The sequence below is a fragment of the Mastacembelus armatus genome, chromosome 21, assembly GCF_900324485.2.
Source record: "Mastacembelus armatus chromosome 21, fMasArm1.2, whole genome shotgun sequence".
NCBI classification, from domain to species: domain Eukaryota; kingdom Metazoa; phylum Chordata; class Actinopteri; order Synbranchiformes; family Mastacembelidae; genus Mastacembelus; species Mastacembelus armatus.
In genome coordinates this window covers 14,063,312-14,091,005 of record NC_046653.1, presented here as the reverse complement: position 1 = coordinate 14,091,005, position 27,694 = coordinate 14,063,312, and the positions used below count along the sequence as shown (strand labels likewise).

The window sequence follows — 27,694 nt, the reverse complement described above, 5'->3', positions numbered from 1 at the left end:
AAGTTTGTTTGACTTTGAAGGACACAGAGTGCTGCTGTACTTGGCCAATAAACCTGATTCTAGTTCTGATATAGAAATTAACTTAGGGTAAAGACACAGAAAACCGGGAGTAAAGTGTTATTATTCCAGCAGGGCTGCAACACAAAGTTATTTTATATTTATGAATCTAACAATTATTACCTTATAATTTAAATACACTTAATTTATTAATTTAATTACTACCAAATCATCAAAATTCTCTGTCAGTTGAATTATCCTTGGGCACCAAAACAGGTTAATCGTACTCTGAGAATGATTTACTTCCAGTTTAACACTCGTGACCTCCACAGGTACGAGCTGCTGCCTGAAGGATAAAACCCAGGGATTGTAATAAGTGACGTCACAGGCTAAGGAAGTGAAGCATTATAGCACACATGCTAGTTAGATTTGACTGAAATAGCGATTTTAATGATCGTATGCTGTTTTTGTCAGATACATAGTGTTTATGTGTCTGTATAATCCACAGAGACCAAGCTAAGAAGTTGTCTAGCACAAATAGTCAGAGTTTGTCAGTCATTTTAGATGATTGTTTCTCCATCCACGTGAGTACCGCGTTAGACAAGTGAAGTTACTGGTACAGTTTCAGTGCAGTGGTTTGCTAAAGGAGAATCATGAAATCTCTGAATGAGAGATGGAGTTGTCTGAAGCTGAGGTCAGTATGTTCACCAAGTGACAACATGAGATGATTAACAAGTTATGATTCAGATTTTAACGTGTGTTTGTGCGTGTTGTCTTCAGTTGAGGCGCCCACAGGAGCATCCTAACATCTACTGAGGCTGTGCTGGTACAATGAGCACCTCGGTGCATACTTGACCTGGGCCCAGGCCTTGTCAATATGTTTCGGCTCAGGTGTGTGAATTCATGCCTTCGTAGGCTCCTTCATGGGGGGACAGTGAACCGAGACCAGGTTCTGGAGCAGCTGCGGGTTTGCTCTACTGAAGACCAGGTGTTTGATGTGGTGGGCAAGAACAAGGCCAAGCTCACGGTGAACCATGTCAGCTGTGCTGTGAGGATGCTGTGGCAGTTTCAGAAAGAGAAACCTGACCTGCTCAGGACTGTGGAGCTCACCAAGAATCACCCACAGTTCTTGACTCTCCGGGTTTTGGCAGAAAACAAGATTGCGTTTACAGAAGATTCCATGTTGGTGGACATGCTTTACAGTTTCCTCAGGTACATTAAGATATAAACAGGATCAGCTTAAAGAATGGTGCACATTTTGATTATATGATTGTAATGACATTTGACTGTATTGTTGTTCATGTTGTAGGCTGAATGTGGATCCACATGACACTCTTGTTCAGCAGCTGGTTTCAGAAGCATGGCTAAGAATAGACAGGTATGATTGCATTATTTTATCTTGTCCTGTTTGTTTCCAGTCAGTGGGATGTAGGACTGCTGCTCTTTACAGTTTTTAATATGGGTTCATTTGAAATTATTTTTCAATCATGTAATTTAAGAAACTAAAGAGGCGTCATTATTCTAAACATTTTCAACTGCTTTGTTGCTGAAATCAATAGCACTAAACCAAAAAAAAAATCAAATATTAAAATAATTTAAATTTAAATGGTGTACATTTTGATTATATGATTAAATAAAATTATTTAAAACAGAGATGTAAACATTACAGATGCTGTAACCAGCAAATGTTTGTGCATTTCCCTTGATAAGCTACGGAAACGTTTTTTTTTCTAAAATGTCCAAATTAATTTTCTGGTCATTGATTTGGATTGTGGGTTGAATATTTGCCTAATTACATCACCACTAATGAGATGTTACACAAATGTTTTTTGTAGATTTCCAATGGCCTCCCTATCAAAGTTTTCCATCTGTCTAAGTGATCAGCACCTTCAACACAGTCCTCTGATGGGCCACATCACCAGCATAGTGGATCAGAAGTTGTCGTCTATTGATGATGCCAGGTTGGTCATGAGACAGACATGATCAAATACCCTCATTATATGTACTTTATGTTATTTATCTACTCTTTGATCATCTTTTTTTCAGGATCCTAACTACGTTAATGATAAGCATGTCGTCTCTGGTGTCTGCCCGGCTGCGCGACACCCTCATTAGCAAGGCAGATCATCTACTGGACACCATGGATCCCTCACATTACAACAACCCTCGGAGAGTGGTGCAGTTCTTGCGCAACATCAAATACAGCCACCGGCCCCTGCTGGAGAAGTGCAATGAGATCCTCTTGTGCAACATTCCCAGGCTAGATGCAGAAAATATCAGCATTATCTTAGGATTGTATCAGTCCCTGCAGTTCAACAACTGTGACTTCAGACTGGCTGCTAGGCAGAGGTTGACAGAGCTGATTGATTCAAGCACTGATCCATTCTCCTTCACTAAACTGTTTGTAGCTCTGGCCCCCATGGCCAGTTCAGAGACCAGAGAGAGGTTTGTATCATTAGTAGTGACATGACTAATGAAAACCCTTTACCTTGAGTCTCACTGGACTTCTCTGTGGTTTAATTCCTCTTAGGTTGGAGAACACAGCCCTGCTGTTGGCAGATGAGCTCAGTGCACACCAGGCCCTGGCTGTAGCTGAAGCACTTGAAGAGATTCAGAGCAGGAACCTTAGCTTATTAAACAAGTGAGTTCATATCTTTTCCATAAAGCACCTGCATAGCTTAAGAAGTGAAGCCAATTTATCAATTATTTGTTGGAGATATATTTATATGCATATCATCTGCAAAGGAATGTGATATGGCAGTATAGATATACCAAAAACGTCTTTGAGGTAGACATTGGAAACATCAGTCGCTAAAATTTCACCAAAAGACTAATTTATGTATACAGCAATGTTTTTTTTTATAACTTCTCAACTTTAAAAGTCTTCCACTCCGGTTGTCTCCACCAACATACTGTTAGCAGATTTGTTTATCTCTCAGATATTTTGTAAAATGTCTTTATTACAACATTATTTTCCAGAATTGGATCAGTAATCCAAAAGAACGTTGATGTCTACAAACCTGTAGAAGTGGCCAGAATCACCCAGGCCCTTTTTCTGTTGCACTATCAGAACCCTGAGCTGTTCTCTAAACTAAGAAACATTTTGCTCAAGTAAGTATTTATGTGAGCTAAGAAGCCATTACCTGCACACTTTGACTGAAGGAAATGTAGACTTAGCTAAAACACTTTGTCTTACAGCTTTTTGCAGCGCAGTGTCTATCCCTATGAGGTGACCATGCTGACCCGTGTTCTGTCCATGTTGCCATGTCCACGACTTGAAGAGGCTGTGATCTCACGGGTGGAGGCAGTGGTGACACAGTGCAGTCTCAATGACCTCAACACCATTTCTTTTGCCATTGCCAAGTGGGTACGGAACGATCCATCCTACCGCCAAAAGACTCTCGGGAAGTATGTCCGTCTGCTGCAGACCCTGAAGCGCTGTGGACATGAGAGGCTGCAAACAGCTGACCAGCTTGACCTGGTGCTTGAGGAGCTCAAGTATATTTCAGGGGAGTGGTTTGAAGAAATGCTGCTCGAAGAGACAATGGTCACGCTGCAGAGGATGATGGACCAAATAAACTGGATCAATGTGTCAGAGCTGGCCTTCTTCTTGACCAGGATAAATCACCTTTGCCCTCCACTGATGGACCGCATTGCCATTGTGGCCATTAAAGACATTGACAAGGTGCTTTAAAAGACATCACAACATGTTAAAAGTCTAGATTAACCAGTTAGAAACTGACTGTACTTTTCCTATTTTTAAGATTCACCACTCAGCGACATATGCCACCCTGCTGCCCTTCTCTGTCCTGAATTATGATACTGCACAAGCAGATGAGTTGTATGATCTTTGCATTCAGCGCTTAACTCCTCATATCAGTAAGTGAACAGTGAGTTCACAGATTTTTTTTTTTTTTTTTTGGTTGTTGTTTTATTTTAAGTTTACTCTTAACACCACCTCTCCATGTGATTGTAGAGTCCTTTGACCCACATCTGCTAGTTCTCCTGGCATACTCCTTGGCTGTGGCTGACTATTTTCCTGAAGAAGTGGTCAGAGAAATCTTCACTATCGACTTTCTGGGAAAACTGGATTCCCAATTAGAGAGTATGTTTCCAATCGCAGTACTTGACTTTCAAGTTCACACTTCAACTACTATAGCTGTTTAAATTATATCTTACAGCCCTACCTGATTCCCTCAATATGAGGACCAGAATGCGCCTTATGGAGCTCAATCGTGCCGTGTGTCTTGAGTGTCCTGAGTTCCAGGTGCCGTGGTTTCATGAGCGTTATTGCCAGCAGCTGCAAAAGAAAGGTAAAGAGGTGCACAAAGATTGTCTCATGTTAGGTGGGTTAGAAGTTTGCTTTGAAATAAGTTGATCCTACCAGTTGCCTATCAAATTGTTTTCCAGGGAATGGCATAGTCAGTCCTATGCAGCAACAGATACACAAAATGCTGGGTGAAGTTCTCGGTGGCATTAACTGTGTTCGAGTAGCAGTTTACACTCCATATTTTTACACTGTAGGTGAGTAAAATTGGGCATGTTTCATCTCAGTATTAAACACTGGTTTGATGATGCTTTATTGCTCTTTACTGAAGAAGTCTTTGCATCTGAGGTAAAAAAAAATCCCAATTCAAAGATCCTTAATGAAACAGCTTACAGTATTGATACTATTACACCATCCTGCAGACTGATTCTAAGGAGGACCAAACCACAAAATGCAGAACAGCATTTTCCCATTAGTTCTTCAGATCAGTCAAATACACAAACAACCACAGGGTTCTGTATATTTATGTATTATTCATTGAGACATTTTTTTCTTTCAGACTTTGAATGCATACTGGACAAACACCTGCAGCTGCTGCCTTACAGCAAGCCGAACACAGTGGAGATTTCTGACAGAAATAAAGTTCAGTGGGGGAGAAACTCCCTGGAAAACATAAGCGATGAACTGCCACCTGGAGCTCAGCGGTAACTATAAATATATAGTGATATATAAGTATTATAATATTATAAGACCACTCAGAAATGAAATATGTTTTCCACTCTGTTTTCTGTTTTCACTCATCGCAGAGTTGCTATAGACTTTCTTGATTCAAAATCTTACTGCAAAAATTCTCATCATATGAAAGGCGAAGCTTTGATGAGAAAAAGACACCTTGAAATTCTGGGATATCGCGTTGTCCAGGTGAGAAAACATTGTTCAAGTCGAAATGTACTACTGTACATCTCTTCTAATCAATCTTATTGAATGTCAGTGTAATGTTGCATGAGATACTAAGACAGTGAAATAATTGCTATTGAATTACAGATCGCTCACTTCAAATGGAACTCAATGGAGCTTTCATCGCGAGATGCCTGGAAGGAATATCTGAAGAAGAAAATATTTAGAGAGTTTTCTTCTTGAAGGCCTTATTTATTAAATAATGAATGAAATGTTACCTTGATCATCCCATTCACAGCTTTGTTATGAAGAAACTCTTGGCAGATCACCTGAACGGACTGTCTAAAACATAATATGTTAATATACAAGTGTTCCTTTTTTCTTAGCCAACGAGCTTAAAATTGATGTGAATCTACCTCATTCATGTGAAATGAGCTTGTGTCTTTTATATTAAATGACTTCTTAAAAACATAAGGTGATGCTTTGTATTTTGCTATCTAACAATATTGGGGTATTATTGAGTTTTATTTAGTCGTATCTGCGAAAGAAATGTTCTGCAATCAAATAAGATCTTACTTGTTAATTGTAGGACAACAGCATTATAGTTAAAAAAACAAATCTCGATTGTGAAATACACACAGCAAGTATGTAGGAGATAGTATTTTAATACTGAAAAAACTACACATATCTGAATGAAAGATTTTTCCAGATTAAAAGAGGAAAAAATGAGTATATGCAACCTTCACAGGTTAGCAGTAATGGGTGGAAGTGATGTGGGGAATAGAAACAATTTCTGGTCCAAACAACAGTGACCTTTGAATTCCACTGTTGACTTTTGTGAAATAAACCAATTAAAATCAAGATACATTTTATTAAAACACAACACTCAACTGAGACATTCTGCTGTATTGAAATGATAAATGACAACAATGAGTCACTAAATACAAGGCATGTATGTAAGATTATTGCACACAACAGTAAACTGAATGTCCCTTGTATGTCCCTGACCTGTTATTACAGTTTAGGCATTTTGGCTGCATTCAGTCTCATGGACACGCAGGAGGCTCCAGCTGCATAACGCATCTCCCTGATCATGCCAGTCCACTGTTTCTTATCATCTTCATACCTGAAAGGAGAGTGTAAACATGTTACTGTATTACTCAGCAGAGGGAGTTGTTTAGCTATGGCTATGATATGTATCACAAATCAGACTTTGTATTGGCAGATATACAACATTCTTGCGCTTGGAGGCCAATATAGTAACATATAGGCCGCCGTACTAAACACATACTTGATCACAATATATTTTATAAACTATAATAAAAAGCAAAAATCATCACATACTGCCAAATGTCAATGATTTCAGTGGGTGCACACTCTTTGTTCTCATTCTCCAGCATGGCGAAGCCTCCTACAGCGTATAGCTGCCCTCCAGAGCTGGCCAGGTTGACTGAACTCCTCTCCTGCGGAAAATCTGTGAAGGGTGACCACCTGTAACAAGATAAACACAGCTGTATTATTGATTTTCTATTTCTTAAAAATCTTGTAATATTTCCTGACTTTGGGGTCAAGACCTTGCAAAGCATTTTAAGATCAAATTTGAAGTGTAGGGGTCACAGATTGTTTAAATGATGAGGAAAGGAAACAATATTTCTGATACAAAAGCTATGCTTATTTTTTCATGCAAATGTAGCTTCAGAGGTGGAAAAAAAATAATCTGCTAATCACAGGATTGATTTCAGATCACATTGTCCACAGGAATTTGTGCTAAAGCACTATATAGAGGCAGGCAAATACTGAAAACTTCTACCACTCTAGCAACCCTTCAATTGAAGCGTCCTTAGAGGGAGAACCATTGAGTAAACTGCTCATAACTAATGGCCTCATCAACCATAAACTGTGGTGAGGGGACACAAGGTCAAATGGGTGACAAGCTTGGATTTGAAGCCTCAAAACATAGAAAAATACCCCAGCTTATCACGGATATTTGACTAAAACTGATCACATAATAAAACACTTAACACTAAAAGCGCATACTTGTTTGTTCCAAAGTCATAGGCTTCACATGCAGCTGTCAGGCCTTCTTCATTGACTCCTCCAGCCACAATAATCCTCCCATTGTGGATAACTGCTCCAAACATTGATCTGGGTGTCTTCATTGAAGCCACCTCCTTCCACTCTGACCTCTTGTGGTTGTACGCAAACACCTTGTTGGTTGCTTTACTTTAACATTAAGACAAAATGATTCCCAAGAGGGATTAATAACATAATTTGAAAATGATATTATGACCGTATATTAAATGCTCTGGCATTGCAGTCTTTACTTGTCATCCGTTTTGCCTCCGATGCAATACACCAGCCCGTTCTGTGAGACCACACAGTGGCCGTGAATTTTCAAGGGCAGCTTTTTTGTGTCAGTCCACTTCATCTTTCTAAAACATTAGATAAAGCAACAGTAAACGTACATGAATGTTTTCAAAAAGAACACAGTGAATCAAAATCTAAACAGCTGATGTGCTGAACTTACTCCGTGTCATAGCACATGACAGTGTCATGAGACTCATTGGTCTGTAAATCTTTTCCTGCTACAGCAAAGATGAAATTTTCAAATTCCCCCATAGCGAAGAGACACCGGGGGGAGGGCATGGGCGGAAGAGCAATCCATTCAGCAGCAAGAGGGTCCAACTGAAAGACACATTTTGATATGTCTTTAAAATCAAAATGAGGGAATTAAATGTCTTACGTAACATATAAAATAAACTTTTTTTTTTACCTGGTAGAAGTAACATTGCAATGGGTTTTCTTTATCCTCTTCATCAACAAAGAGTCCTCCTAACACATACAGGTTATTCTTCTTTGAAACCAGACTGACGTGGTTTCGGGGGATCTGCTCAGTCATTGCAGCAAGAAAACATTCATTCTCCTGGGCATCATAGGCCACAGCAGCATTGTCGCTGATCATCAAAACCATGTCTTTGTTATACATGCCATATCTGCGGTTATCATTCAGGTAGCCAGGCAACATGCCCTCCTCATCATCTTGTCCCTTTTTCTTTTCAGGCAGCTTCCCTGCAAAAGCTTCCTTTATGACTTTGAGTTTTTTCACAACTTCAGGATCAGTTTTGATGAGGTCATCTTTCTCTACCTTTTCCTTAAAGTATTTCTCTGGGAGCAAACGGAAACGAATGTATTCAAAGGCCTCATCCAAGGATTTTATGCGTTTCTCTTTGTCTTTCCTGATCCATCTCATGAGGGACTCAAACACAACCTCCTCTTTTTCTACATTCAGCGCATCCGCCCCAATAATGGCAAATAGCTCAGGTGGAGCAAGCTCTAAGAAATCCTCATCGCTGGCTATGGTCTCAAATCTATCGGCAATGTAATCTCGAGCTGACATTGCCAGTCTGGCGCAGTTCAGCATCAGTCCCAGTCGGTATATGGCAAGGCAGTTTTTCTTTGTCACCTTCTTTTGCAGATAATTCACACAAACTGTGAACACTGAAGGGATCTGGAAACGATTTGCAACAGCCAAAATATCCTGCACATTGTTGTCATTGATGTCGATTTCTGCTGAGTACAGGTAATTCACAATCAGCTCCATGACATTGGGGTCTAGGTTCTCCAAAACGACCTCCTTGCTGTCCAATTCCTTGCCATCCTCTGAGAAGTAAAGCTCCCGGAAATAAGGACTACATGCTGACAGGATGAGCCGATGGCAGGGAATGCTTCTGTCTCCAACCTTTAGGACACAGTCAATTAATTTATTCTCATTCAGAAGCTCTTTAAGTCCATCCTGAAGCAAAGTGCTCTGAAACAGACGGAGATCTTCCCTCAAACCTTGGGGATCCATTCTTGTAGGACAGGAAGTAGGTGGAAGTGAAGCCGCTGACAACAGACAGTCCTTGCTTGAAGACAGAGAACTATAGGCAGCCAGGTCTGAAACCACTTCAATATAACTGGGCCCCTCTAAATATAACTAACCACCCTATCCATGAAGAATTTAGGTTGGCCAAACCAGAGAGCTCACACAGCTGTCATGGAGTAAAAACAACTGCTGTGCCATGTCACCCCGGTGATTACTAACAACATTGTTATACAGCTAAACCAAAATAACCTCTGACCATTTTTTTAAATATTTACTTTCCACTATCTGATAAAGTAAAAATATATTTTTACAAGAAACCCACAAGTACACAAAACATAATGTTAGGGCCATTTACTCCAGTATTGTATTTGTTCACAAATATGGCTGGCATTTAAAAAGAGGTGTATTGTGGGGACATCTATATGTGGTATGACTCATAATTCACTGATAGTAATGACCCTCTCACTACAGTGTGTGATTCAGTGTTCACCACAATTACCTAACACATATACAGGGTCAGTGAACAGCTGCTGTCACAGGAGCTGACAGTTTGTCCTTTTTAACACTGATAAAATACTGCATTCAGAGTCAGATCGTTGTATTCTCCTTTACAAATTAACATGGATATGAGATACAGTACAAACTAAAATATTAAAAATGTACTCAGTATCTATTTAAACACATTTATTAACTTTAAACAGTACAAATAGTATTATATTCAACCTTCTATCCACTAAAACAACAAATATAGTTCTGTCACACATGTAATTTTTCTTATTATGAAAAGTATCTATGCGTAAACTGTACAAACTTTAACTCAATCTGTAAATACATAATTTCCTAAATAATTACACTGTGTACATGTATATTAATTCAGCCCATGACTTCCCATAGTCCTTGAAGTGTGAAGCCATCCTTCAGTTTTTCAATGGCTAGGCCCAGCTCCTCTGAGAAAACTGGCTCACGGTCTTGTTGCTTTGGAATAATAATAATAATAATATATAAATTAAGTTTCCACAGATTCCAAAGCACCAAATATTTTATTTTAAAATTATTAATTGTGAGAATTTACCTTATTGCCATCTGCAAAGTAAGCCTGAAAGCATGCGAAGATAAACAACACATGTATTTTAAACAAAATAACAGAATCATTATGACTAATAATAGGTTATTGTTGTCTGATGAGCACCACTCAGTACAAACATGAGCACTAGGCAACATAAAATCATGTTTGCTCATTATGCTGAGAGCATTAGCTAGCTACTATTCTGAGTCTGAAAACTAAACCACTGACTCCCAGAGTGATGAGCACAAGGATGGTCAGTGGGGACACTCACAGTGAAAGCATCAGTCTGCTCATCAGGCTCAATTTCCACATCATCAGGTGACTGTTCCACTGTCAGCTCTTCCAATGGCTGAGGCTGCGGTCATTGTTAGGACATAAATGTAATAATATAAATTAATGAAAGTAGCTGTTAAAAATACATTATTGTATTTTATTAAAGCTGTTTTGTTTTCATTATTTTTTTCTAACATGTACTAACATCTTGTTCACGGTTAGTAATTTAAAATGAAAATATAATAATATAGTTATACCTTTTCCTCCATTTCATAGTCCACTCCAAAGATAGGGTTGGCAGAGTACACCTTATGCAATGAGTTGATTTCCTTAAGTGCATCTTGAAGCTTATCCACAGGATCAATTTTAAACCCAAGCACGTAGCCACCACTCTTAAAACCATAAAGACAGAGTATACTTGTGTAGTAAAGGAACTCCTATTACTAGTATTATGTCATAAAATTGTGATGAGGTCTGGTGTATGGGACTCAAATTGCAGAGAAAATCAGTTTACCTGACGTGAACTCTCTATCACCAAAGCCAAGCCAAACTTTGAGTCTCTTATTCTGATAGACCACTTTAGAAAAAAAGATAGGACAGTGATAATAAATATCATATCGTATATCATTTTACAACTTTAACGTCATCACTAAAATTTGTAATTTATAGAAACAAAGTTCAAAACATTTCAAACCAGCAGACTATTCATAAAACAAATTTCCCGTTTATGAGAACTAATCGAAAAGACAAATATTCTTGCAACACACCTCCTAACTTAAGTCAGGTAGAAAGAGAGAGGTTTGAATTGCAATTGTCATATAGTGTATTGGATGGATGTATCCTGGCCCCGGATAAGCGTAAGAAAATAAATGGATGGATGGATGGATGTATTATACTTACAATCTGGAGGTAAGGAATGCTGACGTTGAAGCTCTCATTCATATTGGCATGCCACACAATCCGAACATTGGTGATAAAGAAAGTCCCAAGATTACCCTAAAAGAAAGAAAGCCAACAACAGTGGAGTCAAAAGAAACCAGAACTCCGATAACTTCACATCAAATGCGCGGCAGTGACCTTGCTGACTCCATATGCTGAAGGTGAAAAGTAGGCCTTATTTAAAAAAAAACAGCAAATGGTAGACACTGTATTTATATTTCATTATTTAATTTCAGTGGATTTGTGCAATTTGCAAAATATATATTTTTTACAGCCAATTAACTATTGTAGCTAACTCTATACCTTGTGCTTTGCAGTGTACAGAAAATTTTTAAGATATGTTAAGATATGTAGTGGAAGTCCCATTTTAATCCATACTTGTATGGATCACATGAACCCGGAGATGTTAAAGTTTTTTAACAGACACATTTCAGGAGGAACACCAGTACCTGATCACTGGATAAATTCCAAACGCCATTAATTTTGTCATACACTTGCTCTTGGGGCAGAAGTCTCAGCTGCTTATTTTGAATGAGAGCTGCTCGCAATTTCAGGTCCCTGTACATTTTTGAGGTCTCATAGGCCCTGCAGCAAAATAAAACATATTTTAAAATATTTATCAGGACATTTACGTTTTAATAAATGTAACCAGAGAATAAAACATTCCCTCAGCATTTTTTTACCTATGTACAGCAATGACTGAGGTAAACAGCCGTGGGCTTCCTGGAACCACATTTGTGAAAATGAACTCAAAGCGCGTGTTGTTGGACTTCGTAAGGATATAGAGTGCTTCAGTTTGGCCTCTCAATTTCTGGAAAAAAAACATTAAATTCAGAATTAAATTTGCATTTGTACCTGTATTACTTATATGCAGTATTTCATTATTTACTACAATTTATAGCATGTTAAAATGTTACTGTTTTTGGCTTTGACCTTGCACAGATTAGACAGAAACATAATAGAGGTGAATGACTTGTGAAATTTATTCATAAAATATTGCCTATAATATCTCTATTAAAACAATGACTAAAAGTCATTGTGTGTTGACAAATGTGTAAAGATTCAGGACAAATACTGAGAAACTGTAATAACAAGGTTATGTGGTTGGGTTGTAGAAAGAAAAAAAAAAAGACTTACTGAGTTAGCTGTCCTTGTCGTAATGTTAATGATTGAATTATAACCCACAGCTGAAAAAAAAAAAAGAAAATTGCATTTTGATTTTTAGATGCTGCAATGCACAGCTGCTGTCATTCAGAAATCTTTAGAATAAATTAAGGTTGTAAAGGAAAGTAACTCAACCCATAATGACAACAGTTGTAACATTTCAAAAGAGTCCAAAATATGGAATTTAATAAGGTCAATTAATGCCATACATGTCCCAGAGAGGCCAGAAATATCCTGTTTGAAGAACCAAAACAAAGATGTATAGTTATATTTATAATATGTTAAATCATGAAGGTGTACTCACACAAATTGACTCTTGGTAGGGCCAAAGAGTGCCAGATGATTCTCAAGTTTGTTACTAACAGCCGCCCTGCAAAAAAAGTGATAATGACTAGTAATTAACTGGCGGACTAGCCACATATAAGTTGTCCAGATAGTTTCAGACTCCAGTGAAGCTACCTCGATCCCCATTGTTTCCTTTAGTGTCCTCTATAGAGTCCAGACAGTCTATCAGTACCTCGCCTGGACGAGTTTTCATTTGCCTGTGTAACATTACAGAGACAGACTCATCAGTGTTAGCTATGGCGATAAGGATTAGTTAGACTGACAGTGTTTTTATGGATGTATGTACTAGCAATGTCAGTATCTGCGATATCAGCACCAAGACAAAAAAACAGTAAAACATTATTTTCCACGACAGAATAAAATGCTAACACTAGCACGGCTAACTTTAGCCAAAGGCTAAAGGCTACGACTGTGAAATAATCCCAGATAAATTAACTCACTGTGCTGTTATGTCGAACCTAACATCTCTGTCCTCCCAGAGAGCATCGAGAACAGATGCCATGACTGTAGGTAATAATTAATAATTCATGCAGGTAACAACCCGCACAGGTGAGAGCAGCTGCGTTGCTTTAGCTAATAGCTAAATGGCTAATAGGCCGGCTAATCTGAAAAAGCCCTGACGTAGCGTCATTATCACCGTGGCAACAGACGGCAAGCCAAGAGGACAAAAACTATGGTGACTTTGAACTTCACAAGTTTTGTTTTTCAATCTCAGAACTATTGGAAGACTATGTTTATTACTCATTGTATTTAATCTGAAATTTCTACACATCTGCACAATAATCTTTCAGATTATTATTCATTTTTCCCCAGTTTCTTCCTGCCATAGAAACTTTCTCCTAAGAGCATTTACTTTGTCTATTTATCCTAATAATATGAGAGGAACCTATGTAAATAAGATTTAAAAATCCTGATATTTGTTGTTTGTCTTAATAAACACATAACACAAATGGGCAACCACCAATATTTTATATTTTTATTTAAAAACGTCTAAAAAAATACATCAGATATATAAACCCTGCCAAAATAGACTGGCCTTAATGGATAGATTTCAGAAAGCCATGCTCTTCAATCATAACCTGAATGGACGACACATTAATAAAAATAAAATAATAAAAACAAAGGTAGTATACACAAAATGCATATTACAGCACATCTTATCAATACAAGGTAAACAAACATCTCATTATTGCTGACCTTTTGGCTCAAAGAGGTATATGAATGATCAGTAGGTTAATTTTAAATTTTAATGAACTGCTTGACAGCCAAGCCCTGAATAAAAGTAGTACAATTTCTCTGCGGTAATAATAGCTTTTTTTGTAGTAGTAGTTAATAAGTCAGTCAGTCAGTCAGTCATTAATTCCATTAAAATGGCAAAATGTCAGTAGTTTTTCAGGATATGATTAAATTTGTCATCACCTTTAAGCACTCCTTTGCTAACTGATCAAAAAATGTATGTGGGTGGACAAACATGTTAGAAAAGTGCATGAAACTTCATGAACACAAGAGATGGTATCACATTAGAATAACAGCTGATTGTAGAGTAGAAACATTCACTTTCTATTTCTTCTTCTTTTATCCAGCTGGGGACAAAAAGGTATAACAATCAGAAAAAAATATTAAAACACAAACATGTATATTAAAAATCAACAAAGGTTACCTGTTCTGAATCGAACACAAGTCTTCTTGCATTCTTCTTCTGTTTCATAACGGTTGTTATTTCCACCACAGCCTCCATACCAAAACTGTGCACAGGCGTTGGCCTGCTTGTCATAGTACCATTGGATGATATAGTCTCGACAGGTCCCTTGGTCCAGGCTGAGGCTACAGCGCGGTTCAAGACGAGCAGATTCTGCAGGAGAAATGATGTTTGAGATACATGTTTTCTTGGTTCTGCAATATATCAATATAACCCTGTTTTATTAATCAGGATTAGGAAGAATATTAGAAACAGCAAGTATTACAAGGTAGTTTTACCATGATATACCTACTAAACTGACAGCTCAATATAATGATAAGTGATGTATTAGTAAAAAGGATGCTATTTTCTCCAAATGCAGTCCACAAAGAAGATTTAGGAGGTGCTCACAGATTTCAAATTTAGATAAACTGTTGATGACAAGCAGGAGTGCAGCACTCACCTACAGGCCGGGCTGGACTCACAACTGGCTGCATCTTATTTGAGTTTAAAGATGAAACTGACTGCAGTGTTGATGACTGTGTTGCAGATGAGGAGGATGAAGATGAAGGTAAGATTGCCTCATTGGAGACAAAGCTTCCTCTCACTGATAACGATGTTGTTTTGTTAATTACAGCCACAGTGCCACTACCCTGCACTTGACCTTTTAAGTCTAAGTCGTCATCATCATCTTTCACCACCTACAGTAAGAGAACCATATAAAAATGTATTAGTGTGGTGATGAATTTTGAACCATCAGTAGAGAAAATAGTATTCTTTAAGCAAGACAACACAGAAGTATTTTCAGCGAATACCTGAATAGGGATCGGGTCAGAACGGACAGGTAATGTGGAAGTGTCTCCACGGCCTCGGCTGTTGGTGGATCTCTGATTTTGGGAATTGTAACCATTTCCAATATTTCCATACCCATTGTTTCCATAAACATTATTGCCAGAGCCATTATATCCATTGGTATTCAATCCACGCCCATTGTTTCCATTAGTACCATGCCCATTGATGCCGTTCCAGTGTCCATTTGTAATGTGATTGTAAATAAGGGCACCATTTTCATCTTCGCACAATTGGTTGACGAGTTTAGACTCCAGTGCTGGAAAAAGCAAATAAGATCAGTTTTTTAGACATAAATTATATCTGCACACTGTATATTTTAATAAGTACACTGTTGAATGTGTCATATTTACAACATCATACTGTGATCATCACCTGGTAGTGTATTGAAGTCATCAATAAGGTACATGTGTTCACTGTCAGGGTCAGAGGCAATGAGGTTGAGTTCTTGCAGGAATTCAGCCTGTGTGGGATCAGAGGAATTGACGATCCCCAGGGCATACATCTCAATGTTTGCAGCATGAGCCTCCCGCACAGCTATGTCGAGTTTGACAGGTTCTCGTTTGTCAGTCTGACCATCAGTGATGACAATGGCTACTTTTCTGACCCCAGGCCGAGCAGTGAAGAAAGCTTCCTGAGTCGCCTTTCTGATGGCGGTGCCAGTGTAGGTCCCTTCACCGACATACGGCATTTTCCTGATTGCCTGCTTGATGTCCTGTTTGTTAATGTAGCGAGCCAGGTTAAACTCCAAATGAACTTCCAGACTGTAGAGGACCAGCCCGATCCTGGTAGCATTGCGTCCAACTGTGGTCCGGTCTACCAGTCTGATGACAAAGTCCTTGACGATTTCAAAGTTTTCAGGGCCAACGCTCTCTGAGCTGTCTATGACAAACACAAGCTCCATTGGCCTTTCCTTGCACTTGATGCCGCATCCTGAAAACAATAAAATAAATATGTTTAGTTTTGTATACAGCATTCCTTTGTAGAGACTCAAATACTAATATATCTAGTACAGTGGTTTACTGAATGCTGGCTTTAGACAAGACACTACAGTCCATGGCTGGATTAAATGACAATGGGCCCCTGGGCACAGAAATGTAAATTATGTCCCTGCATAATTTTCTAGTCTAGGGGCCCCCTGATCCTTTGGGCCCCTGTGCACAAAGTAAGGTACAGATGAGGCCAAAGGGAATGTCACAGGTTTTACAGGTATTTGGTCATAAAGTATATAGTTGGTCCAAAGTATTGCACAATTTGAAATTTTGAGCTGTTGGCAGTGATAGAGGGAAGTTTTTCCTCTGGGGTCATGAAAAATTTACAGGGTAATCTGCCCAGTACTGAGATGGTGTCTGGCTGAAAGTGGTGGCTCAATCGACAGATCAACAGCAGTATGTCATGGTTAAAATCATGGTATCGTATAAAAATGCTACTGCCAGAATTTAGACCAGACTAAACTTAACATATCTACATAATACATGTAGCTATTTTTGCCTTACATTCATTTCAGAATTTACTTTTACAAGCATCTTAAATAAACTTGATTTGACTTTTGTTCTTACCGCAGATTTCTTTGATCAGCTTAATAATGTCTTCTCTCTAAAAAATGGGTGAAATTTACATTAGTATGAAATCATTGTACTTTGATGATTGGTCAGGCATTTTTTGAAATAAAGAACTTACAGTCAGTCCTTGGTCTCCTTTTGCTCCTGGCCTCCCCTGGAGTTTGAGAAAAGTTGAAAACAATATCACCCATGTGTGCTATGTGCATCTAGCTCATACGATGATGATGCTGATGAAGGTGATGCTTATACTGGAACTTTTGCAAGGTTGATGAACAAGATTTTTTACTTACTGCTTCACCAGGAACTCCAGAATCTCCCATGTCTCCTTTTGTACCCTTCATACCCCTCTCACCCTGTAATCCTCGATCACCCTGTAACAATGACAGGTTATATCATGTCAGCGATCACATTATACACATTTTAATGAAATGTTTACATTTAAATGCCTCACCTTAGGGCCAGGAAGGCCATTTCCCTGAGGCCCTCTAGGTCCAGTCATACCTTGAGATCCTGGCTCACCCTGAAATTAGACTCTGCTTTTACGATACATCGAAACGCCTCAAACATCAGAAATGATTGCTATAGTTTTCCTGTAACTTATCAGGCAGTTTTGCATTGTATATGCCAATAGACAAGAAGTGAAGTTGATAAGTGCTTGAAATATTGCACGCATTGTGGTAAATTTACCTTTGGACCTTGAATACCTTGTCCTGGAGGTCCAGCTGGACCAGAAGGTCCAGGCCTCCCAATGTTACCCTTAAAACAGAGAATTTCAAGTAATCAGATCAGTGTTTTAGGAGAGGAATCAGCTTGCATGTGGATTGAATGATCAGGTAAATGCATAGTACAGTCACTAACCTTGTATACTCTTAAAGGATAATAATCTTAAGTTACTAGCTGTGATTCAGATTCTAATATAAATCATGATTAGATGTTTCTTACTGGTGGTCCTTGCAAGCCTTCTCCAGGTGGGCCAGGCAAACCAAGCAATCCTCTAAAGCCAATATCACCCTGCATCAGGCATGACATGATTTTCAAATGGACTATGAACATCACCATTTCACACTCAAACAAACAGGCAAACAAGCAAAAACGCGGACAAACCTTTGGACCTGGAATTCCTATTCCCTCTGGTCCCGGTTCACCTGGTAAGCCTGTTATGCCTGGAGGACCCTAAAAAAAGACATAGATTATTTCAGACTACGCCAACTTGGACACGATTTTACTGGCTAAATGATTTTAGGATTTGTAATATTGGTGCAGCTTGGCTGGTGATACAAACCATAGGGCCAGGGACTCCTTCACCTTTTGGACCAAATGGACCTGGTGGACCTGGATGACCACGATCACCCTGATTAAACAAATACAAAAGGATGCAGTCTATACCAATGTCGTTTTCTGAGTTCTAAAAACACTCTGAACAAAAATGTATGTATTTACCTTTGGGCCAGGTAGTCCATGGCCTGTTTCCCCTACTGGACCAGATGGGCCACTGGGACCTACATCCCCCTGGTTTAATACAATAAAGTTACAGGGATGACAGTGTTTTCATGGATCAGACTCAATCTGGCAGTTCTTTTGTCTGTGTGCCTGATCTTAGGATAAGAAAAGGTTTTTATTTATTTACCTTTGGACCCAGTATAGACTTTCCTGGCTGCCCTGGCATGCCCTGCAGGCCTGGTATCCCACGTTCACCCTGGCAGGTGACAATTGGCAAACAGGTCCAATTAATGCTCGTCTCTATTTTAAGAATGTTATGCTGCCAACAGCCAGCAGAGGGCTGCAGAGGATTTTTGCCACCTTTGTCAAGATTGGGTTAGTGTGGCACAAATCTTCAACAACAATATATTCACAAAGAGGCTGGGGACAGGAACTTATTGTACTTCATCAAGAAAATAGACTAGCAATTCTTACCTTTGGTCCAGCTGGTCCTGAAATTCCTGGAGGCCCATGTAACCCACGGATACCCCTCAGACCCTGGTCGCCCTGGGAGGACATAGAGCCACACATCATTTTATTAACATTTGTCGTGATATAAAATGTAAACTACACAAACATATACAGTATAAAACACAGACCTTCTCCCCCTGAATGCCAATTCCTTGTGCTCCTTCAGGACCTCTTAAACCAGGTAAACCAGGCTCACCCTAAGAGAGGGAAGGTAGACATAAAAAAATCATTTTATCCACTGCAACAAAGTATTATGGGAATGGCATATTTTATTTTATTTTATTTTTTAACCACTGTAAGCTAATAGATAAAGTATGATACAGTAGGGTTCAAATAATAGAGTGGAAGTTTTTCAGAGTTGCCATTATATGCTGTACCTTCTGTCCTGGAGCTCCATCCTCTCCTGGAAGACCAGGCAGGCCGCCCAAGCCAGCTGCTCCAGGTTCTCCCTATAACAGTAGTATAATATTATTGATGGGTTCAGTGCATTAGCCATTGAGTGTGTATTAGGTATTATGATGACACATATTTGTTAGGTTGTTGTTGTTTCACCTTTGGACCTGGCTCACCAATCCCTCTCTCTCCTGGAGCTCCCTGTTCTCCTGGAAAACCTTGGTCTCCCTAGAAATATAAATATCATGGTGGCATAGGTCATTATAAAAATGTAACAGGCAAATTCAGTTTTAGCATTTCATACAGTAGGTGATGTAGCAAACCTTAGGTCCAGTTAAACCCTCTCCTGGAAATCCTCTGACACCCTGTGGACCTCTTGGACCCTCAATTCCCTGAGCAATAACAAAGATTAGAGGGTTATCGAGGGATATTTATGTATCAGGGTGTGTGACAGAGAATACACAGTTTTATTAACATTTAGATAACAATATTCTGCTGACCTTTTCTCCCTGTATGCCCACCCCTGGCAGTCCAGTTGGCCCTGGAAGACCTGGAGCCCCCAGTTCACCCTGGGAGTAAAACACCATTGATAGGTTTTTAATGTTGAAGTTTATCGAACTACTTAATCTAAATGTTTAATTTAGGGCATCTAGCCTTGCCTTTCTCTGTCTACTGTTCCAGGGAGCCATTTTTAATCAGCCATTGTAGCCTAAAGGACATTTGGGTTCCCTTATGAATTGTATTGGTGCCTTTGTTGCATACATGTTGCAGTGAATTCTCTTGGTTAGATGATAAATTTATAATATACCTTTTCTCCTTTGATTCCTGTACCCTGCTGTCCTATCGGACCCCTCGGTCCTGGGAGCCCTCGATCACCCTGTTGAGCGAAATCACGTCACCTCTGTCAGTTACATCACATACACTTCAGACTGGGTCACAGCCAAATCAGCATTGTTCTCAGTGAAGGGAATATGGAAGATGAGCATGCTGACTCCTGTTTCCCTCTTGCAACTGATACAAAATGATCCAATGCATAAGGAATGAAAAAGTTTTTTCCATTTCGCTGTGGTACTTCTTGACTTCTTTAACCTTTTCCCCTACTCAATATATGTACGTGATGAAATACAGGCATGCAGAATATGCTATACTATTTACATATGTGTGAGTGGAGGAGCATATGTGTCTCATAGTGAAGCATGTTGCAACATGAGGAAAACAGCACGGTTTTTACACACTTAATACATCACTATCCGAGTGATTAGTAATGTCAACAAGTTGTGAGGCAGTGAGCTGGGACAGAGTGAGAGCTTGTTTTGACAGATGCCCCATTACTCAAAAAATCACCCTCAAGGATCAGTATTAAGATCAACAAAATGTGTTTTGTTAGTTCTAACAGTTAAACTGTATAAGCAATGACACATGTTTAGTACTCTTAGGATCTAGCAACTGATTCATGAAACATTTGTGTAGTTAGGATTTGAACCAAAACGTAAGCATATATTGGCATTGGCTAAACAAGCTGTAATAATTTAGAATTGGTTTTAAACATGCTGCTCATCAATTAAAGTAGCCTCTAATTTTAAATGATATCAGATTAGCATTACATTCAGCACAGAGCAAAACATTTCAACAGAGTAATTTTTGATTGAACTAAACTACAGAGTTTGAAGCCAAATTTTCTAGTCATCATCAGTGCTCTGTACCAGTGTTTCCTATTCAGTATTGGGGAATGCCATATCAAAGTCCTGATCTATAACCTGGCTCTTAAAGTGCCCTAAGTTCTGGTTCTTTAGATATTTATTGACATTTATTATTCATTTGTCAAATTATTTTAGGTCATAATTACTTTTCCAGCTATGGTTCCACCTGAACTGTTCACGACTCAGCAGCTTCACTATTGGTGTAGTGCTTCGCTAAAAGCCACATCCTAATCAATGCAGGGGAACGTAGGCCCTTTCCTACTCTATAATGATAGACTCAAAATAGTACCTTTGGACCAGGGAACCCTTCGCCTTGTGGTCCTTTTTCCCCTTGAACACCTTGTGGTCCTTGAGGCCCCTGTAAAGAAAGTGTACTAAGTGTGCACTATATCACATAAACAAAGTTAGATCAACAATTCGCCACAACTCTGTTTCTTCTTAACTCACAAGAGGTCCAACTTCACCCAGTCCTGGAGGACCAGGAGGACCTGGTCTGCCCTGAAATCCCATGTCACCCTGCAAATTTACATGGTGACATACTTTAAGAAGAGAAATTCAAAGAAATGTAGATACAGTAAGAATCACAAATAGTCACAAAGATAATACAATATTCAATGGATAAGTGATAACATGGCTTACTTTTGGTCCAGGTAGTCCAATACCAATTTCTCCCTGAATTCCTGGAGGACCAGTTGGGCCACGTTCACCCTATGATCACAAAAATACTTATAATTAGTACCAATGGATATTCGCGATTAAGTCATGGACCAACAGGGACGAGAATCCTCAAGCACAAATGTATTAGTTTCCTTTAGACTGATTTGTCTAAAACCTCTCTAACAAAAGCTTTTTTGTGTGAGACTTATCATTAAATTCAATTAAAATGATACTTGAAATACTTGTGTTACCAGAGCATGACACTGTACCCAGACCAGAAAGATCCTGTTAATCTTTAAAAACATCATGTACATGTCCTTACATGTTGAGGCAGTAACCATACACCATATATTCCATGCATGCTCTTAACTGCAAACCTTATTGGAAAAACTGTAAAATGCTGTAGGCACTTCCTAGTCAGACACAGACACAATACATAGACATTAGGGGAATGTGATACTGGGATTTTTCTTTTGCTGATGGTTCACTCTTATGCTCGTAAATAATTGTAATGATAGGGAAGCCTTTGGCTCGCTGCCAGCTGTTGACACAGAGGTTTATTATTAGACAAACAGACATCTGTGTTGTATAGTTAAAACCATGGTGGTAGAAAATACATCCCCTTTTTAAAACTAATCATAAAAGAAGATCTAAAAGTCAGAGCAGATGTGCACAAGGAAGAAAATGAGAACTGTTCAACAGGGGCTGACCTGCTTCCCCTGTGGGCCCTCTGGTCCAATGTCTCCTTGGGGTCCTGGTAATCCCTGTGCAGGGACAACATACGGCCATTAATAAAGAACCTCCCCCAAAACATTTAGATATGTCTTTCTGCATATGAGATTGTGGGTCTTTCTGTAGGGAGGGTAGTAAATTACTTGAGCATATCATGTGGTGATTTCTGAAGCTATTTTGTATATTCACACACAACACTGCTGAAGCACACGGTGAACGATGTGTATTTGTATTAATACACACCTATGTAAAATGGTAATACAACTATACAGCCAGATGTCATGTGTTAATGAATAGGAACCTGGAATGAGCTGTGCTGGACATAGTGTTAACTATCAAAGATAGGATGTATAAACACAGTCATTGCCACTAACCTGCAGACCTCTAAGTCCTCTTGCTCCAACCAAACCCTCAGGACCCTGAAACATGTCAAGGAAAACCACAACATCAAATATGTTAAGTATAAAGAATGACCAAACTGCAAAAGCATGATATGGAGTATGTGTAGTGTCAGGGGTGCTGCCATACCCTGTCTCCTTTGATTCCTGGCGTGCCGCACTCACCCCTCTCACCCTGTGTTGGTACAAGTATTGCACGGTTTGAAATTGTGCCCAACAAAATAAAACATGGTTATTGTCATTGTGCTAAACTGCGTACCTTCTCCCCTTTGTCACCTGGTTTTCCCTGCAAATAAAATGAATGAGATACGACATCTGAATAAAACAAAGTGCCAGGAAGGAATATTTCCTGTATTTTGGTCATAAATAGCAGTATTTACCTCAGCACCCTCTCGCCCAGGGAGACCACTTAGTCCTGCTTCACCCTGATATGACAGAATCAAACTGTCTTGTTACACCAGTCATTATGGATTTATCCAAGCTACTTTAAAATAGATACCTTAAGCCAGGAACTAGAGTCATTTCAGTTATAAACAGTATGAGGGGGAAACAAATCAGCGCCTCACCAGAGTCAAGCCAAAAATTCTACAGTTTACAACTGTTGGATGACCGCATTCAGGAACTATTATATAACTTAAATAAGCCCACTGTCTAATAAAATCGTCATCCATATGATATGTCACCTTTTGGCCTTTAAGTCCTGGGGCTCCATCATCTCCAGGCCGACCTTTTTTCCCCTGGAGAATGAAGCAAAATATGGATTAAGATCTCAATCATTCTTCCTATGAGTTTCATGCTCACTACTGGCAAATACACCGTTCTACAAATGAAGACGTCTTTTAGCATTTGTGGTTATGGATGTGAAGGCCGGATGACAGTTAAACTCAGAAGTGGGCATGAAGTGTCTTGTCCACAGGGCCAGAGGTCGTTGTCTTGTGCAGCACCTGGACAGTGTATGTCAGCATTAAACTAACAACAGCATCTATGAAAGACACTTAGTCTCAGCATAAGAATCCAAAGAATCTTTCTAAGGAGAAAGCACCTGGGTAATGACCACTCAGTTGTCAGATGTTAGAAGATGATTACATGTCAGGTCAGTGGAAAGCTTGACATTATCTGAACTGCCTGTTATCTGAGGAGAGGGAATTGAATGGAAGCTTGCATATATGTCTGAGCATGTGACTGAGATCACATTCTAGTATTAAAGAGAATTTTTTAAATAATATCTGATGCTCTATATAGTAGAGACAGGGCACATAGTTGCAAAAGACATATTTTCTAGGAACAACATGCCACAGTTTGCCCTCTCCTTGGATGGCCACTGGTATTGGTCTCCTTTTTTAGAGTATGCTACAGGACCACCTATCAATTTTGTTTGTGCAAATGCCTGCAAGCAAAACAGATGAGGGGGGAAAATTAAGCTATTATGTTAAAAACTGCCAAACCCAAAACATCAGGATCATGTCATATTTCTCAGCAGCCGATTTCAGGAATTCTTTCTTCTGATGAACCTCAGTGACACTTCAAAGTAAACTGCTTGTTGGTTGTGGGATACTGTGAAAGGTTTGAGGCTAAATACTTACCCCAGGCCCACTGGGTCCCCTCTCTCCTTTCTCACAAGAACATCTCTGAGGCAAAGGACACTTGAAAAAGAAGAGACATGTTTACAAAGCCGCCAGTAGTGTAACAAAGTGTAATACTGTACTGTCAAAGTAGACACCTTCACCTAATTATACATTATTAAATGTCAAATATATGAGTTGGTCTAATTATAATAGCACTTACTCCTTCAGCTGCCAAAACAATCTGAAAAGAGAACAAAATCTAATTAATGTCTTACAGTAAAAACAAAATTAAGACACTTCACATTCCTGAATTCTGAATAGAGCATCAAGCACAAAGGTTCTTTAGGATAGCATTTCTAGTGACAGAAGGGCCAAAAAGTAATACAATTGTAATAAACAATTCACATTCAGAAGAAATGTGAAGAAGAAATATTGTTCTTAGACAGACTTAAAGGAATGTGATGTGATATTGCAAAAAACGCCCCAAAAAACTGTTTTTCCAAGCTAAAACACTAAAAAGCCTACGGAATATGCTGAAATAACATGCAGAAGTCAAACACTGAAAAGCATAAATCCAGAGCTGTCCCAGACATTCTTTCATTTGTTTCTTTAGTGCACTGTCATTGCTCCATCTCTATATGAAAACCTGAGAGAACCTGTCCATGTGTCAGCTCTGAGCAGATGCTTGTTGAAAACCCACCCATCAATTATCATAATATACTCACAATCTCATTGACAACTTTTTCAACAACATCTTCGTCTTGCAAATTGTAAAGGAAGCTGGAAGCCGGAGAGCTGGCAAGTAGACGGAGCTGGGCCATGATTGCTGGATCATTGGCTGCGCGGGTGATTCCCAAGGTGAAGAATTTGATGCCCTGGTTCTTGGCATCAGCAACAGCAGCGAAAATATCAGGATTCCTTGGGTGGGAAATTCCATCTGTAAGCAGCACCGCTACCCTGATGCTGCCAGGGCTGGATTCCTCCTGGTAGATCCTGGTCATGTTGGTGATGGCGTAAGTTGTGTAGGTGCCATGCCCGATGTAGGTGATGGGAGATATACGAGCTCTGAAGTTCTCCACGCCCCTCCATTCTCTGAACGTTTGCTCTGTAATGACATGGCTACTGTACTGCAGCAGAGCCACCCTCAAGCTCAGGCTGCGGCCAGTCTGCAGCGGTACCTGCTGGAATCTGTCCACCACATTCATAACAAACTGCTTTTCTTGCTCATGATTGTCCTTTGCAGTCTCGGAGCTGTCCAACAGGAAGGCGACCTCCAAGCCGCAGTCCTCATCTAGAATGGCTGTGTGCCACAGACCAGGATGAAGGTCAGATATTTCACTGATTAAATGGCCTTTACATGTTGTTAAAATCATGCAAGTCGTTTTGGTTCCTACAGTAGAGGTATACTGTAGAATAGTGCAGTCACTGGACATATAAAAGCCCCACATCGTTCTGAAATATATTGATTAGACCACCAAAAAAATTTTTAAACACCAAAGAGGATGAAAAATGTGAATACCTTGTTTCCTATTAATTTTTTTACCTTGTCCATTGTGAATATCTGCAGCCAGAGGTCTGGCTGAGAACTTCCTGCTATATTTCCTCTCGTCAAAGAAGTTTTGCGCCCAGACGCTGGCCAGTGCTGTGATCAGCAGCGCCCACCTAAAGGGCAACATCTTTACCCCACCTATGGAGAAAAAGGATAACATTTTTAAATCTGTTACTGTCCACAAAAGTACTCAAACCAAATCAGTCAAATCAGGTTGTCTTTCCAGACATTTTATCTGCTCAGTTAAAGACTGTTTTAAGACAACGGTTTGACATTTAAAGTCAAATAAAACTGTTACAGATTATTTTGTTTGCTGAAAATAATAGTTTGATTATCTTCACATTGACTTACAGTCCAACCTCCTTTGGAAATGTTGCAGTTTCTAGGATGTCGGTGTCCTAGTTTGAATACAGCCCAAAAATGCAGACTTCTAAAAGTTAGTGGACCCAGTGGACAGTGGACTCCAGTTAGTGCATTGACTGTGAAGCAGCAGCAGCATCGGTGTCAGTCAGTGTGAGGAGCAAAGACTCAAGAGAGCACGAGACTCTCACTTCTCCTTTATAAGGAGACACCAACAGACCAGATCCCATAGTACCTTGCCAAGACTCATGCTCTGCCCTCAGGGTAAGGGAAAGCTGTGTGTGTGTGTGTGTGTGTGTGTGTTTGTGTGTGTGTGTTATGTGTTTTCTCATTTTGGTATTTTAATGACCACAAAGCCAATCAACCAGAGTTGCAGAAATTGTACTGTAATTTGTCACACTTGTCACAAACATGCATGGCTTTGCAAACAAACCTTTTATTTAGGTGAGTAAAGCTTGCAGGAAAATAACACTAAGTGTACATTGAAATGTCTGTGAAGATTCTCAGTTGTCCAGGTGAAGTTATCCAGAGGTTGAATCATGGCATCTAGAAGCAACTAGAAGTCCATTTGCCATGACTCGACCTCTAGATGTACATTGCAATTAAACCTCACTTGGACAAAATCACAACAATAATAACAATAACAACTGTTGTTAAAATGGTTTTTCAAGAAGTGACATAGAAAGTGAAATTGATGCCAGCCTAAATTCCACTGGTGTGTTTTCTAAAGGCTGGAGTCATAGATAAGGCCTGTTCACCTTTGGTCTCCGGCCTGGGGACGAAGGATTGAAAGGTCTAAATGTCTCTGAATTATTCTAAAACTGCAGAGGAATGACAACCACTACAGATATATATACTTTAAAAACATATATATAAAGATAGAAACCTCAACTACAAAATTCCAGGAAACAATGAGTTCATGTGCTTTTAATTGTAGCATATATTTTGTCTGCTGTGCGTTGTTTTCTTTAATAGTCATTTCATTATAAGAGACCTGCTCTCAGACGTTGAGTGACATGCAGCATGCATTTCAGAAAATGATTAACTGAAAGCTGGAGGTGGCACTTCACCTCCCAGAAAATGACCATCTGACCATTCATTAGTAGAAGCTAATCTTTTAACATAGCCCTGGTGTGTTTTAAAGGTGGGGTCGATGGGGTCCTGTGCAGACCGGCTGAGGATTCATGGAGCCTTTTGGCTGCTGCTTGAGGTGACGAGGCTTGTGCTACAAAGCTCCAGGCAAGACGTAATTAGAGGAGACTTTTCTGACACAAAGGAATGTTACACTGAACGATAGCTTGGTGATATTCATCCGCTGATCTATGATAAATGACTAATCATTCCTAATGTTCCTATAGACTATAGCAACATTTGCAAACTGTGATAATGATGATTAGGGTCAAGCTGTCTTTCATGTACCTTAAACACTGCCTGAATGCTGTTTTAAGTTCTTTATTGTGTCTGGGACCTATTTGCAAACTATGCACA

At 39.3% G+C, this 27,694-nt stretch overlaps 4 protein-coding genes across 4 annotated transcripts; 1 reads left to right on the top strand and 3 right to left on the bottom strand.

The window, feature by feature from the left end:
• The first annotated feature begins 384 nt into the window (after positions 1-384).
• On the top strand, positions 385-5,632 carry fastkd1 (FAST kinase domains 1). The gene is made up of 15 exons (XM_026295753.1): positions 385-691; positions 778-1,209; positions 1,307-1,375; positions 1,833-1,958; positions 2,044-2,442; positions 2,528-2,638; positions 2,977-3,108; positions 3,196-3,682; positions 3,762-3,876; positions 3,974-4,102; positions 4,179-4,310; positions 4,408-4,521; positions 4,824-4,968; positions 5,071-5,185; positions 5,309-5,632. Exons 2-15 carry the CDS (start codon positions 875-877, stop codon positions 5,402-5,404), a joined length of 2,505 nt encoding a protein of 834 aa, XP_026151538.1. The 5' UTR covers positions 385-691; positions 778-874; the 3' UTR covers positions 5,405-5,632.
• Positions 5,633-6,052: 420 nt separating this feature from the next.
• Positions 6,053-9,585, bottom strand: klhl41a (kelch-like family member 41a). The gene is made up of 6 exons (XM_026295754.1): positions 7,935-9,585; positions 7,689-7,846; positions 7,486-7,593; positions 7,199-7,384; positions 6,506-6,652; positions 6,053-6,287 (listed from the first exon to the last, which is right to left on the bottom strand). The coding sequence occupies exons 1-6, from the start codon at positions 9,009-9,011 to the stop codon at positions 6,176-6,178; spliced, it is 1,788 nt and encodes a 595-aa protein (XP_026151539.1). The 5' UTR covers positions 9,012-9,585; the 3' UTR covers positions 6,053-6,175.
• A 110-nt stretch (positions 9,586-9,695) lies between these two features.
• bbs5 (Bardet-Biedl syndrome 5) lies at positions 9,696-13,414 on the bottom strand. The gene is made up of 12 exons (XM_026295755.1): positions 13,254-13,414; positions 12,928-13,010; positions 12,773-12,838; positions 12,442-12,491; positions 11,988-12,115; positions 11,754-11,889; positions 11,266-11,361; positions 10,880-10,942; positions 10,623-10,757; positions 10,364-10,447; positions 10,099-10,122; positions 9,696-10,001 (listed from the first exon to the last, which is right to left on the bottom strand). Exons 1-12 carry the CDS (start codon positions 13,313-13,315, stop codon positions 9,900-9,902), a joined length of 1,029 nt encoding a protein of 342 aa, XP_026151540.1. The 5' UTR covers positions 13,316-13,414; the 3' UTR covers positions 9,696-9,899.
• A 974-nt stretch (positions 13,415-14,388) lies between these two features.
• col28a2a (collagen, type XXVIII, alpha 2a) lies at positions 14,389-25,973 on the bottom strand. The gene is made up of 35 exons (XM_026294689.1): positions 25,841-25,973; positions 25,023-25,597; positions 24,518-24,538; positions 24,316-24,375; positions 23,416-23,469; positions 23,113-23,157; positions 22,992-23,018; positions 22,863-22,907; positions 22,709-22,753; positions 22,313-22,366; positions 21,585-21,653; positions 21,393-21,461; positions 21,235-21,303; positions 20,054-20,122; positions 19,746-19,814; positions 19,569-19,637; positions 19,405-19,473; positions 19,230-19,301; positions 18,981-19,049; positions 18,817-18,888; positions 18,530-18,598; positions 18,343-18,411; positions 18,185-18,253; positions 18,007-18,075; positions 17,845-17,913; positions 17,590-17,658; positions 17,354-17,422; positions 17,193-17,273; positions 17,021-17,056; positions 16,900-16,936; positions 15,716-16,273; positions 15,307-15,599; positions 14,955-15,192; positions 14,474-14,665; positions 14,389-14,396 (listed from the first exon to the last, which is right to left on the bottom strand). Exons 1-35 carry the CDS (start codon positions 25,971-25,973, stop codon positions 14,389-14,391), a joined length of 3,681 nt encoding a protein of 1,226 aa, XP_026150474.1.
• Between the last annotated feature and the right edge of the window lie 1,721 nt (positions 25,974-27,694).

Coding starts and splice junctions, on each gene's coding strand:
- fastkd1 (XM_026295753.1), top strand. CDS start 875: ATGTTTCGGCTCAGGTGTGTGAATTCATGCCTTCGTAGGCTCCTTCAT. Junction 2,639..2,976: donor AACCTTAGCTTATTAAACAA/GTGAGTTCATAT, acceptor ATTATTTTCCAG/AATTGGATCAGTAATCCAAA. Junction 5,186..5,308: donor TGGGATATCGCGTTGTCCAG/GTGAGAAAACAT, acceptor ATTGAATTACAG/ATCGCTCACTTCAAATGGAA.
- klhl41a (XM_026295754.1), bottom strand. CDS start 9,011: ATGGATCCCCAAGGTTTGAGGGAAGATCTCCGTCTGTTTCAGAGCACT. Junction 7,847..7,934: donor TGCAATGTTACTTCTACCAG/GTAAAAAAAAAA, acceptor TGTGTCTTTCAG/TTGGACCCTCTTGCTGCTGA. Junction 7,385..7,485: donor GGAGGCAAAACGGATGACAA/GTAAAGACTGCA, acceptor TTAATGTTAAAG/TAAAGCAACCAACAAGGTGT.
- bbs5 (XM_026295755.1), bottom strand. CDS start 13,315: ATGGCATCTGTTCTCGATGCTCTCTGGGAGGACAGAGATGTTAGGTTC. Junction 11,890..11,987: donor TCAGTCATTGCTGTACATAG/GTAAAAAAATGC, acceptor ATTTTGCTGCAG/GGCCTATGAGACCTCAAAAA. Junction 10,943..11,265: donor GCATTCCTTACCTCCAGATT/GTAAGTATAATA, acceptor TTTTTTCTAAAG/TGGTCTATCAGAATAAGAGA.
- col28a2a (XM_026294689.1), bottom strand. CDS start 25,973: ATGTTGCCCTTTAGGTGGGCGCTGCTGATCACAGCACTGGCCAGCGTC. Junction 17,914..18,006: donor TAGGAATTCCAGGTCCAAAG/GTTTGTCCGCGT, acceptor TGCCTGATGCAG/GGTGATATTGGCTTTAGAGG. Junction 17,659..17,844: donor AAGGCTTGCAAGGACCACCA/GTAAGAAACATC, acceptor CTCTGTTTTAAG/GGTAACATTGGGAGGCCTGG.